We start from the raw sequence: 14361 nt of genomic DNA on the forward strand, positions 1-14361 counted from the left end.
AAGGTACACATAAAACGGTCACTACACGGGTAGTCTAGCAATGCCAGTTTTAGTTTTTGATACACTTTATCGTAATAAAATAAGTTTTTTTACGACTGAAACATTTCAATTGAATTTCTGTTAGTCTATTTATTCACTTAATGTCGAATTTTTTAAACCCATTTTGAAATACAAAATACATTGCTTTTGTAGATTAAATTTAAAATGGCAGGTAATTGAACTCAATTTACTAGAATTCAGTTTAAAAAATAAAACCTTTTCACACCCTTTTTAAAGGTAAAAATGTCTGTTTATTGGTTTATTGCAATCAGTATACAAAACGTCTAAAGAGTTGCTTATCTTTTTTTATGCCAAAGTTAATGAAATTATTTCCAAGCAAGCTCAATATAAGTATGTCATATTGTATTTGCCTAGACATCTCTTACCTATATTAGGGTCTGAAAGAAAGGGCTTCCAGTCTAAGCGGATGCGGCTGAGTATACCAATTTTTTATATGGTCAATTTACCACATTCATTTGGCTCTATATCAGTTATACGGAAGTAAATATTTACCTATTTCTTTTTAAGTCTTATTGTTATATGTTATGGAGTATAATCCAAAAAAATGGAGCAAGAATACTTGTTTGCAGATTTGTTTTAAATAATGCCGGCTGATATCGTATCTAGAATTCGGCACTCGTATAAAAAAAAGAACTAGATCTGTAATAAAAAAGAAAATAAACCCTAAGATGACCCTGACATTTAGCTACATTTTATGACTTTGACCTTCTAGTGTAAAATACATTCAAACAAACAGAACTATTATTCTCAGAAAGTGTAAAACTTTTATCATCTACATGTACATAAAGAAAGCCCCAATAGAACCACTGAAGGAAAATATGTAGGTATTAAAATTAAATTGTTATGTCGAAATAGTCATCTTTCACATAAAAATACATATGTAACAAACTTATGTTTTAATACCATATGAAAACGCCAAAAAGGCGGTCAAAATAACAACTTAATGCAATTTTTAGAAAATATCTTTACGGATCAATTTACAGTAAATTAAAAATCCTGCTTTTCATAAAGACCTTTGAGCAAAAACTTTTTAATTTCTTACTTCTAACTGATTTAATAACCAGTGATTTCTCAATATAGTAGCAATTGTAACCTAACTATATCTAACAAAGGAGTACTATATGTCAAACTGCTTAGACAAAAAAATCGTATGCTTTATCCTCCGAGCCTTTTTCCCAACTATGTTGGGGTCGGCTTCCAGTCTAACCGGATGCAGCTGAGTACCAGTGCTTTACAAGGAGCGACTGCGTGCTGTGACTGTGAAAGGAGCTTTGTGCAGTGCGATGCGCGCTCGAGAACGGTCGCGTTTTCGCTGCACAGTACGAATATTATATTCGCGTTTTGCGCGGCAATAGCCGCTGCCCGTCTTAGTCGCGATGAGTTCTAAACCGCTCATCGCCAACGAAGTTTTGGCATTCATTAATCATGCCATCGATTATATGGATGAGGTCAGCATCGTGCAGATCTGCAGGTCAGCCTACAAAGAGGAGGAGGTTTGCAGTGCAAAGCTGCTGCTCTACAAGTCGCTCGGACAACTCGAGCAGATGCCATCCCGCCGAAGGGACGGTGGCGACAAGAGCCTGCAGGACATCATCTCCCTGCTGAAGAGGACGGATCCTGACGACGTGACTGAATTCGTGGCGAAGGACTTGCATAAGCTGCCTCCCGTCACGTTCGATCACGTCGACGTCACCAGGCTGCTGAAAGACATAACGTGTCTGAAGGCAAGCTTGGAGGATATGAAGTCGAAGATGGAAGCTTCACAGGTAACCATCAATGACCTGCGTGGTGAAGTGGCGTTGTTGCGCAACGCTGTTTCCATAAGTGGGTCATTAGATATAATCAATGTGAATACACGTCGCGGGGCGCAAAATGCGTCAGTCATCAGTTTCGAGTCGGCGAATTCGAGTGCGTCACCGATCGCCGATGTCGCTGACAATGCACCCCGCCCCGCCGCCGCCGCCGCTGCTGTGTCAACACCTGCGGCCGAGATATGCGTAGGAACATTGACCCCCAAACGCGCCTACGCAGCAGTAGCAGCCACCAACAAGCCCGTTGTGACGCAAACAAAGCGGGCCAAAGCAAAAGGGGGTAAACAAACCCGTGGCACATCACAGCCACAGACTGGTCCTAAGAAGGACATGTGCGACAAGGATGGCTTCATAAAGGTTGAAAGGAGAAAGAAGAGGCCACCTTGCAGGAATCAGTGCGGTACCGCACAAACTGGACCCAACATCCTGCTGCGTCCTGCAGTACCAACGACGCAGTTGTATGTGTCCCGTCTTCATCACACCACGACGGTGGGGCAGATCGTGGAGTATGTCCGGTCCAAGACCAACTGGACCTTGAGAGTGGCGAAGTTGGAGTCGCGCCACAATATGAACTTCAATTCGTTCATGGTGCGAGTTCCAACTCATCACATCGAGACATTCCTCAAGGAAGAGTTTTTGGCCGAAAGGTGTCGTCTATCGGAGGTTCCGAGGATGGTTACGCGACACCTCGCTGCGTAATACGACGCCGACACTTCGTGTGCATTAGTTTTAAGTTACTTATATAAAATATGTATTCGTGTATGTTATAATATTTGTGTATTGTATTTTTATATGGGCCTTAGATGCCCGATTCAAATAAATAAATAAAAATAAATAAAAAATATCTGACCTCCTCAACCCAGTTACCCGGGCAACCCGATACCCCTTGGCTAGACTGGTGTCAGATTTACTGGCTTCTGACTTCCCGTAACGACTGCCAAGGATGTTCAATGACAGCCGGGACCTACAGTTTAACGTGCCATCCGAAACACAGCCAATGGTGTCTAAGATATACTTAGAAAGTACATACAAACTTAGAAAAGTTGCATTGGTACTTGCCTGACCTGGGACCGAACTCGCGCCCTCATACTTGAGAGGTTGGTCCTTTACCCACTAGGCCACCACGAACTAAAAAAATCGTATGCTCTCTTACATTAAAAAGCTGTGTAGAGAAAGTTTTTCCATATCTTAGAAAGCTTCCGAACTTACGCATGTTTTTACTTTAGTCATCTGTGTATGCACAGATTAGCTTCAGCTCGCGGTTTCGCCCGCGTAGAGTTCGGTTATATTGCGTTTCCAAGAGAATTCTTCAAAATTCCGGGTTAAAAACTATCCTATGTTCTTTCTCCAGGTCAACTCTATCTCTGTTCCAAAATTTTATTAAAATCAGTTCAGCGGTTTAGACGTGAAAGCGTAACAGACAGACAGACAGAGTTACTTTCGCATTTATAATATTAGTAGGGATTACTCAATAAGCTATATAAAAGAATACGACGTCTCGTTTTCCTCAAAGAAATGAATTATTCAATCTTTCGATTTACATGTAATCTTGGTAATTTTCGTCTGTTCCGATATAATTTGAACTTGATCTTTAGATTACGTCGTCGGAGGTCTCTATCGGGACGTAGAAACGTGCCCCGGATTATTCAATATAATTAATTTTATAACAAGGGAATTGCCTTGGATTGACACAAGTATAACAGTACTATTTCAATCAAAATCTTACAAATAATAAGCGCTGAAAATAAAAAAATAACTTATTCGCGCTAGTCACCGGAACTACCGGCCCGATTAGTATTTTTTCGGTTTTCCACTTATCGAGAAAATCTATAGACTAAATTATCACCCGTAAATAAGCAGTTTGACGGGACGTGGCATAACCAGTTTTCATGAATCATTCTATTATTCTATTGGTATAAATTACATGAAAATTCGTTCCGTAGTTTTCGATATCATCGTAAATAAATAGATAGAAGCTTTGTTTTGTAACATGTAATAGCAATGACCCTGAAACTGAACGCTTTAGATTATTCAGCCTTATCTATCTCTGCTGCTGTTTCCGTAAGATATTTTCCTATCTGTTCATTTTCTTTCAGAGCATTTGTATGTATTAGGGTTAAGTTATAGTAAGAGAGGGGGTGTGGCAGCTAGTAACATATTCGGTACACATTAATTAAAGAGACCAAGCAAATTAAGCAAAATGCCTGCTTTTTATTGTCTGGTTATAAAAAAGGATCTTCTTATACCTAAATGGCTATTAGGTAATATTCTAAAGGAAAATCCCAATAATACCGACCTCCACGCAATATTCAATCTAGTTATCCAAATAACATGAAAAATACATTTAATACTAAAATTGATCTTAAGGCCTTATATTCTAATTGAGAATTGCTGTGTTCTAACAATTTAGCTGTGTTTAGCTGTTATTAACCAAGTTATTCTGTGCACGATCTCTGACTTAACGGCCAGTGACATTCATTCATTGTAGGAGATACAGACTGATTTTACACTCTCTTTTATTTCTCTATGTATAAACAAAGATGTTATACTTACTAAAATTATAAATGCGCAAGTAATTCCGTCTGTCGCTCTTTCTCGTTAACACTTCTGAAATGATTTAAATATTTTCATAGCCTAAAGCCTGAGAAAGGGCAGAGACTCCTTTTTATATCCGGGTTTGTAGTTCTCTCAGGAGGCGGGTGGAACTGCGAGGTACAGTTAGTCAAACATGTAGATAGGGTCTTCAAAAAAATCTTTTGTTACAACTGGAACATTAAGTAAATTTTTGCCTTGTGCTGTTTTAAAGTTATTCGTCGAGAACTTGACTTGTTTGTTAACAAACTGAAAGATGAATTATAAGTTTGATTTACATAATATCGTGATTATAATATACATAGACATTAAATGGTGTTGTAACATTTAGGTAACATTTATCGTAAATCCGATGCTATTCCTTAATCCATTTCAGTCTTCTATCGGATTATTCCCCAGAGATAAGCGGATCTCGGGTCCACGACCGCTAAACAACTTAAATCGGACTTGCTATCCTGTATTATTTTTAAAAACATAAAAATCTTAACATAAATTACTTTCAAAATATTTTTTTGAAACTTACTATAGTATAAATAATACTATTTAATGATCAAATGGGGTAAGAGTAGTGTTTCTTCTAAAATATTTGGTAGGGCAAAAATATTCTTTGTTTAAAAAATAATCGCTCATTAATGATATTTTCCAACTGGCTGTGGTCTTATGAAAGTTTTATGAAAGAGCTTATTGTCGTCAATTAACTGTAAACGAGTTTTGTAAATATATTCATGTTATTTATAACTACATAGGTATATTTTGTATTTATTTTTAATTGGCAATTGAAAATAATTTAAGCTCCTGTTACTATATAACAACGGGAAATAGACAAGTAAACATAACAAGACGTTGTAAAACGTTTCTAAAATAATAGCAAACTCGTTGACTATAATAATTCCAATAAAGAAATAAGTCTTATTAAATCAGTAAGTAATTTACCAAGTAACAGGAAGACAATCTAAATATATAAAACTCAAAGGTGACTGACTGACTGACTGACTGACATAGTGATCTATCAACGCACAGCTGAAACCACTGGACGGATCGGGCTGAAATTTGGCATGCAGGTAGATGTTATGACGTAGGCATCCGCTAAGAAAGGATTTTGATCAATTCTACCCCCAAGGGGATAAAATAGGGGATGAAAGTTTGTATGAAACTTTGTCAGTTTTAAACCGATCGGACTGAGACTTTGCATGCATAAAGCTACTATGGCGTAGGCAACCCTTAAGAAAGGATTTTGATAAATTCCATCCCTAAGGGGATAAAATAGGGGATGAAATTTTGTATACATCTTCTTAGATTTTATGAAGAAGTCCTGATGACGAATCAGAATTTTATGATGACGTTCGCTTAAATACGATTTTGATTAATTCAACCCCCATTCAACCCCCACGGGTGATAAAATAAGGGATGATGAACGCTGTGCATTTTCGTCTCATTTCTGAATCGCGGTGTTAAGATTCTCCGCCAGTTAATTACCTTCGAACTGAACTGTAGGTAATCTGTTTGTTTGGGTGCTAAACTATTGCTAACTATGGAGGAAAACTACTTGGGCTATTGTGATGGGATGTTAGTGGATGACAATGTATTTGGTACATGTAAAAACGGCAGGTGGAGACTCGCCACCTCACTTACTGGGCCCCCGGGAACCAGTCACTGAATAGCAACAAGAGGGCAACAGGGACATGAGCGGCTGAAGGGTGAGGATCCCTCGGCGGACTTTAAACGCAGATTACGCGCTCCCTGTACTTACCCTCCGAGCAGGGCTACTAATCCTGCTCTAGCACTCCACTCCACTCTGGACGGCCAAGCCAAGCCAGAGGCGTGAGACCTACCCCCGTCATGGTTCACTCTGACCGGCCGGAGATGGGGGACAGTATACTCTCCCTGGAGAACTCAGTATATATAGCCCCGCGGGGTCGCTACTCCCCGTCATCAGCCTTAGATGTCCTGCGGTGCCTATATCTCATTATTATTGTCGTTATTATCTCAAGAGCCTTTGTCCCAATTATGTTAGGGTCGACTTCCAGTCACGATGCAACTGAGTACCAGTGTTTTACAAGGAGCGACTGCTTATCTGACCTCCACAACCCGGTTACCCGCTCAACCCAACACCCCTTGGTAAGACTTACTGGCTTCTGACTACCCATAACGACTGCCAAGAATGTTCAATGACAGCCGGAACCTACAGTTTAACATCCCCTCCAAATAACGGTCATTGGTATCCAAAAAATACGTAGAAAGTACATACGAACTTAAAAAAGTTGCATTGGCAGGTACTTGCCAGACCTGGAATCAAAGACCCACGCTCATACTTGAGAGATTGGTTCTCTACCCACTAAACCACCACGACTTCCACTAAGTCACCACGACTTTGTCATCTATTTAATGGTTTTTTACGTAATAATACGTGTAATATTTTTGCCACACACAACTTAAATGCCGACTAATTAGAATTACTACTTTTATCCCTATGGTCACGTCTATTGCGGTTCAGTTCTCAGCATTTTGTTTAGTCTGCTGTGCTTTTGCCGTTAAAGTACAAAAATTAAATATATGGAACGTTTCTAATGGTTATGCGTATTCCGGTGTTTTCAAGTCAACGGGCCCTTAAAATTCAATATCAGAGATCTTTGATTTTGTTGACCCCGTAGTCGCTGGCATAAGGGACAGGATCCGCGTACGAAGTCGCGGGCAGAAGCTAGTTAAGTAATAAAATGTAATGCGACTTAATTTCACAGTCGACGAACAATTTTCTGGAATAAACAACGCCATTTTCTTTTATGTTATCTGTGGTACTGTAATTGGTATTTTAAGGTTTTAATCAAACTATATTTTTGTAAGCTAGTTTACGTATCGTTATTTTTTCTTGCTGTTAAAAAAATTTTGACCATGAATAGTTGATATTTGTTTTTCTATACTTAGGTTATTTTTTTAGGAATTTATTTACTTTCAGGATTTTTTTTCAGCAACTAACTAGTGGTTAGGCGGAAAATTCAGCGATAATCAAATATTTTCTCATGACGATTCGAACAATTTACAATTAATTAACTCAATTAATATTATAGCTTATTTGTTTTCATGCATGTTTGTTCCTCTTTCACGTAAATACCTACCGGATGAAATAATGAAATAGGATTTTGATGAACTTTTCAGTAAATATTACTTATGTATGTATCAGAATAACATATACATTTAGGCTACTTTTTATCCATGGGCGGAAAGAGGTTTTCTCAGGATGCTTATAACCGAGGGCCTTAGCTATTGTTGCTAAGTACATTATTATTTACAACATAATTAGATCCAACAGTTTGTTTGTTTTTTTCTTTATAAGGCAGTTGATACCTATTTTCAGCAGAAGCATAAAAATAGCTCAATGATAATAATTATTATTTATTCCGTTTCTAAGCCATCTATTGTTCTATTTTAATGTTCTGTTTTCCTTCTGTCCATGTTTGGATGTTTTTTATCGTTTATTTAGATCTACGCAAAAAATATTTACGGAAATACTGTGTGCTATATTATTATCTGATATGAGAGGAAACTTAACATGAAAATAACTCTTTATTAAAAATTCTAGTACGAAAGAACATCTTCTTTGAAATGTTTATTTTAATATTAAAATAATCTTGAGTCAAATAAATGAATCAAAGAATAAAAATTACCTAAGTGTAAATTATTAGGTACTTAACATGACTCTATATTTTTAATTTGCTGATGTGACTTGACCTTGAGACCACCGGAAGTGACGACGAAGTATCAATTATCCTTTAGGTAAGTGACGTCATAGATCACACTGCTACCTTTTTATTAGCTCCATTGATTGTCATTAGATAATTGTTTTTTGGTTCGATACGTCCGGTCCGATTAAGTTTGATGGTTATTTGTTTAGCTCCTAATAGGTAGGGACTGTAACTACTCACCAATATACTGTTCAAGCATATATTCAATTGATTGGTATCTAAAAAGGGTTAGGTTATAATATTCACAATCAAAATTATATGAAAAAAAAAATAAGGATTTTTTAACCCTTAAAAACAGTAATATCCCGCTAAAATATTGTATAATTATAATAACTTAATTTAACTTACCGTCTGTTAAGCTCCTTTCAAAACAGAAACAGTCTCAACTTCAGAATTCAGCTACCAAAAAAATCACATTCACAACACTATCAAAACAAATACATAACCAACCTCTTTACTACATTAAAAAAATAATCTTTTTTTTTCATTCGATACACAGGAACCACAACCAATACATTCTTTATTTGAATTTCGCGCGCGCGTTCGAAAATATTTGCGAGGTGAATAAGGGGGTGAGTAGACTGCCGCGTTTCGCGGCTACCGTTCGACTGACGACGCATTCCTTGCAAAGTTCGTGCGGTTCAGACGCGTTGACATCGCAAGCGCGATACAGCAGATGAAATGGGCGTAATAATTATCGCGCCAAAACGCAATTGACGCGCCAATGTATACGGGTCTTTTAATGTGACGTCATTATTTCGCAATTATAGATTTTTGGATTGGAAAATTCATTGTTGAAGGTTTAAGGGAATAGTTGTATGAAATTACTTTTATAGATTAAAGGTGCATCTACAGTGGAATAACACCAAAATAATGAATTTCGCTGAAGCCGTCAAAGTAATATAAACAATTATTAATGCAATTATAAAATCTTCATGCCCAAACCACTGAAAAATTCGACAGAGAAATAGAGTAAAATAAAACTGTTAAGACTTTTCCAGAAGCGAGCTTAACAGTTCTCATTATCTCCATCATAATTATTTTTTAGTTATATCGATAGAACTGTCTAAAAGTAAGTGGTACTTTTCCGGTAGTATAATTACTTCAGGATATTTAAAATAAAACATACAGCTAAACTGTCAATTTCCTCCTATTTTTGAAAATATTACGCAATCAACACTTATTTGGGGGTCGAGAGATCTAATTAAAACTTTTCCTTCTAACAAAAATAAAATAAAATCTATATTTACACGAGTTCAGTGGCTGCAAAATCCTTTCTATAAGGAATTCTACTACCTATTTGTCCTATTTTGTCATGACATTCCTATGATGACTATACTAATATCTATACTTCTATTATTATTATTCTTCTCAAAATTGTTACAATCATTACGACGTGCTTCTCATTTCACTCGTCAGTGGCAGAATCGTCGACATCGACATCGACAATTTGCCATAAAGAATAATAGAATAGAATTATATAGCTGTTGTTGCAAACTATATAAATTTTCATCATATTTATTGAGAAAGGCTACATTTTGTCCACTAGCAGAAGCTGGTTAATTTACAATCATCTTCGTCAGAAAATCGTAAAAGTAATCGTCGTCATTAAAATTTTAGTTCATGCAAATTAACATCGCTTAAGTTATTAAGTAATAAAAACAGTTCATTAATTGTCTCACTTTTTGATTTCATTCTAATTAGTCGAGGTTTTTGTTATTAAATTACACAGAAATAACACAGAATTAACTAACGATAACTTTCAACTTGTTCGGTTTTTTTTAAATACTCTCACAGCAATATATTGTCGCTACAATCTAAGTTAGACAAGTCTAGTATTTTGCACTTAAAGTTGTTTCAGCTAAAAGCTTAGCACTGTAACTTTTACTTAAGTTTCATTTCGGAGATTGTGTTAAACTTTGGTAACACTTAATACTTATTTATTTAGTCTTACGGTAGTTTCTATTTTATTTAAATTAAATAAAAAACTATGGAAATAAAATTTTAGCCGCCAACAGCGTGTTCAGAGAAGAATGTCGGTTCCTGAACATGGAACTGTTTAGGTGGTGTGGTAATATTTTATCACTTATCAAACTTGATGTAATGAATTTAACTATATTTATTTGCATAGAATGAACCACGGAAAACAAATTGTCATACACAACAAACTTGGTGCTTTCAGTATAAGAATACATGCTGGTCTTACTACTCCGCAGACCGTGATCAAAAGCACATACATAATGTAGCTTTTCTCGATAAATGGGCTAAATAACACTGATATATTTTTTTATCGGTCTATCACACGGAGGAGGAAAGACTAGCGGAGGTGCCCTAACGTAAAATCTAAGAAAGCAGCGCGCCAAAATTCGGGTGAGCGGGGGACGAGGAACGTTACTGGCTCCGACCGTGCTCCACCCTTATACGCCTTTTATGGGAAGCCGCTCATTTTTTGTAAATCCATCTAGTGTGGAATAGGATAATTAAAATCTAACCCTAAATTAACATTGACCACTAGTCTTTCCTCCTCCGTGGTCTATCAGTTCCTGAAATAAACCTGTTTAACAAACTCTTCAGCTTTATAATTGTACCTAGTATCTATAGGTGAACATTTTCATAGATACTTGTTCATCATAACGCACATACAATACAATTTAGCGACAAAAAGGTAATTAACATTCCTCCCGTGTAGATGAATATATTCGTTCAAGGTCAGCGTACATACACCGGTACAATATCTGTATGTTCATCATCACCTACATTCGTTATAATTGTGGCAATAGTGACAAATACGAGTTTGTGTTTAATTAAACGTACCTATACTTTTTGTTCGACGATCACTTTATTAAAAAAAATTATAGCGTTTTCAGACCAGCGGATTTTCCGCCTGATTTTTCCAAGCGACGAGCCCGGTTAGTTTAGGGGTACCAATTTTTTGTGCAGTTGACAGCTGTCCATTTGAAAAGGGAAAATGACGGTATTTATGAGTGACAGCAACTGTTAATTGCACCAAAAATGGCCAGACTAAACGGGCCGTAAGCAAAAATTGGACAGCTACCGGTGCCGAAGATGACGTTTAGACCAAGCGACAGATTTTAGGTTTTTGTTCAGCGTATTCGCTCGTATATCTTACGCGCCATAAAAATCCGCCAGTGTGAAAACTCTGTTAAACTAACATAAATAAATGATTCAACAGGAAGTTCATAGCTTACCTAAGTTATAGTTTGCGCCAAAAAACTCTAAATTTCAGAAATAAGCTTTGTTTTTATCAGTCTAGGTAATGTTTAGGTATGTATACTTTTTGAATGTTTATGTGGAATCATAAATATATTTTAGAAAATATTACTATAGCTTGTGGCACGCAGATTGGTACCTACGTAGATACTCAGTAAATGATTCTCGTTCCACATTAATGTAAATAGTGGCAGAAGCTTTAGACGTCATGATCCGATATTTCTGTCATTATATTATTGTTGGCAAAGGCGCTTAAATCGTATGATTTGTAACAATTTGAATTATTTGGATCTGTACCTTCGCTAAGCTTTAGACTGTTAATTAATTACCAAATTATAGACTTAACAGATAACAGCCTATTGAAATTATTTTATGATTTGATTAAATTGCAATTACTATTTATAAGCCATTTTAGATTTAGCATCATTTCGAAGAAATCTTGCTTTTGTTGTTCAGAGCTCTAATTCTGATTTAAATCAGGGCTGAAAATAATTTCGTTAATATCGCTTTTGTATATCGAAGTCAAAGCCATGCTCTAGTAAAATTGAGTTTGTCAAAAAGCTTATAACCTAGCCTGTATAGCCGTCTTGAAAGAGCGGTAAAATATTTCAGCTTCAGTGGATAGTAATTAAATCTTTGAAATGTTCTATTGACAGTCTGTCTTTAAATCTAGTTTTTGGAACTCTTTGATATCTAAAATCAAATATTTGAAGATGGAATATTGTAGGCGCGAATTTAACTGGCTAGAAGTAAGAAGGTCCTATAGCAAGTAAGTAGATAATATTCAAGACTTGAGCATAGATTTGGAGCATTCTATTTTTCAAATCTTGAGCATAGATTTGGAGCCATAATATGTAATAGGTTAATAGGTTGACCTGCCTTTCCTTCTACGGTGTTTTAAAAACGGAACCGTAAACAAACTGTCAACATTTTTTGACCTAGCTTTCAGTTGTGCGTTGATGGTTTTCAGTGTTTTGTCGGACTGTTTTGGCATTTTTATTTTTTAACCCATCAAGAAACCTCTTTAAAACCGCTCAAGTTATTTATGTATCTGTTTGTCCAATATCTTCTACAATATTAATAGTGTAGACTTGTAATCTCTTTGCGTATAATATGCGATTAGTGTTCGATACTCATTACAAAGGTTAGTAGCTACCTATAGCGAAGAGTGTCGTTATTCTGGTGTATATGGAGGTACAATTGTGTCGTTTTTGGCGTGATATTAATGGACAATGGCTCGCACGCGACTACACAATAATAACGTAAGGCGCGCACTTGCGTACTGCCTGTCGCAAGCGCGTCCGTCTCGCACGGGATCCTGGCTTGAATGGCTTCAATTCAGCCGGGCTTCACTTTGTAGTACCCAAGACCAGGGAGCCTACAGATTGAGGGAATTACTTCCTGCAAAGGGCCTGCCTGCCTGGGTAAAGAGTAGCCAATTATTATTCTCGTGTATACATAAGCAATATAAGGTACTATTAAGCTTCTCCTCAATTTTTCCTTTCAGTAGGTATTTATTGCATATGTAAGAAACCAAAAGCTGTACATCTACTTATGTAAATAAGATTATAGTGTGATGCTGACTATCAACGTCAAAACTATCTGTTCAAATTCAGTTGACTAGGCTAGAAATACTCATTAGTGAATGCAACAAAGGAAGTGTCAAGTTGCCTAAAATGTGCCAACCGGTGGCTTTAATTATATCCATTTAAGTCGCAATGAATTTTCACTAGAAGTTTCGGTTATTTACCCAACGAACCCAACAACAACCCAACCAGGTATTTTTATAGGTATTAAGAATTACATCATCCTCCAAGCCTTTTTCCCTACTATGTTGGGGTCGGCTTCCAGTCTAACCGGTTACCTACGATTATAGATAAAGGAGATAATAATTTATGGAAATGTATGGTACCTGGCGCACAATTAGCGTCAAGTATCGGACGAATAAAAAGGTCACAGGGATTCACGATGAACTATCGGCCGACTATCCCCCTTAGTTGTCTGACAGTTGCCGAATGTGCGCCAACACTTAACCTACGTGGTATCGTTGATTAAGGAAGTCATTATCAGCGCACAAGACAATACTAACAATGGCTGACCGCGAATAAATGACTGTTGTCTCTTTACTTCTTAATAACTTGGATTAATATTAGTCTGAAGCGTTTTGAGTGGAGGTACTCAAAGTCTAGGCACAAATTAAGGCTTCTAAATTTATTAGGTAACTCAGGATATAAATGAGGTTACTCTGAACTTTACGTCTGTCAGAACGTCTTCATACAAAATGACTTTAGGTAGAAATACGTAAGTGATCTTTCACTAAAGTGAGTTTGCAGTAAATCATTTGATGATTTCAAATGATTTAAATAAAACTTGTTTTAGAGACAATTAGGCCTACTACCTACCTGCCTACTACCTATTAAAAACCTTATAACTACTTAATCAGTATAAACAAGTTATTTCTTTAATACATGGGCAAAACCGTCTGAAACAGCTATACGAAATACGTTTGTATTCTGTCTTAAAAACCTTGAAACAAAAGTTTGAGTATCGCCAACCAATGTGATTCAATAACAGTGAATACATTATATACACCACAATAATAATACTTTGTAAAGCTATTTATTATTACTAATACAACAATAAGAAACAAACAATTTGTCCCTTTTGTTATTATACAACGATTACAATGAAGGCTTGAAATAATATTGGTTTATTACAGAAAATTAACAACAATTGAGTTAAAGTTAATTATTATTAAGTGTTATTTAATTAGTTTGCATGTACCTAAATATTTGAATAACCTTCTTCGTAAACAAGAAATACTCAATCGAATTGTGCATCAATTAATACATAAACTCATTTGATACATATGCAAATATTTAAACTGTAAGCCCAAAATCACTGAAGATAAAAAACAACAAGAAAAC

At 36.3% G+C, this 14361-nt stretch overlaps 2 protein-coding genes across 2 annotated transcripts in view; one reads left to right on the forward strand and one right to left on the reverse strand.

The window, feature by feature from the left end:
- LOC124641785 (soluble guanylate cyclase 88E) overlaps positions 1 to 8807 on the reverse strand; it is a 104127-nt gene extending 95320 nt beyond the window's left edge. Inside the window, exon 1 of the mRNA XM_047180005.1 lies at positions 8552 to 8807. The gene's annotated coding sequence lies outside the window, so the exon portion shown is untranslated. The remainder of the gene's footprint in view (positions 1 to 8551) is intronic.
- LOC124641699 lies at positions 1437 to 2570 on the forward strand. Its single transcript, XM_047179867.1, has one exon. The coding sequence runs from the start codon at positions 1437 to 1439 to the stop codon at positions 2568 to 2570; it is 1134 nt and encodes a 377-aa protein (XP_047035823.1).
- Positions 8808 to 14361: the final 5554 nt, after the last annotated feature.

This window comes from Helicoverpa zea, chromosome 23 (genome assembly GCF_022581195.2).
Source record: "Helicoverpa zea isolate HzStark_Cry1AcR chromosome 23, ilHelZeax1.1, whole genome shotgun sequence".
In the NCBI taxonomy this organism is placed as follows: Eukaryota; Metazoa; Arthropoda; class Insecta; order Lepidoptera; family Noctuidae; genus Helicoverpa; species Helicoverpa zea.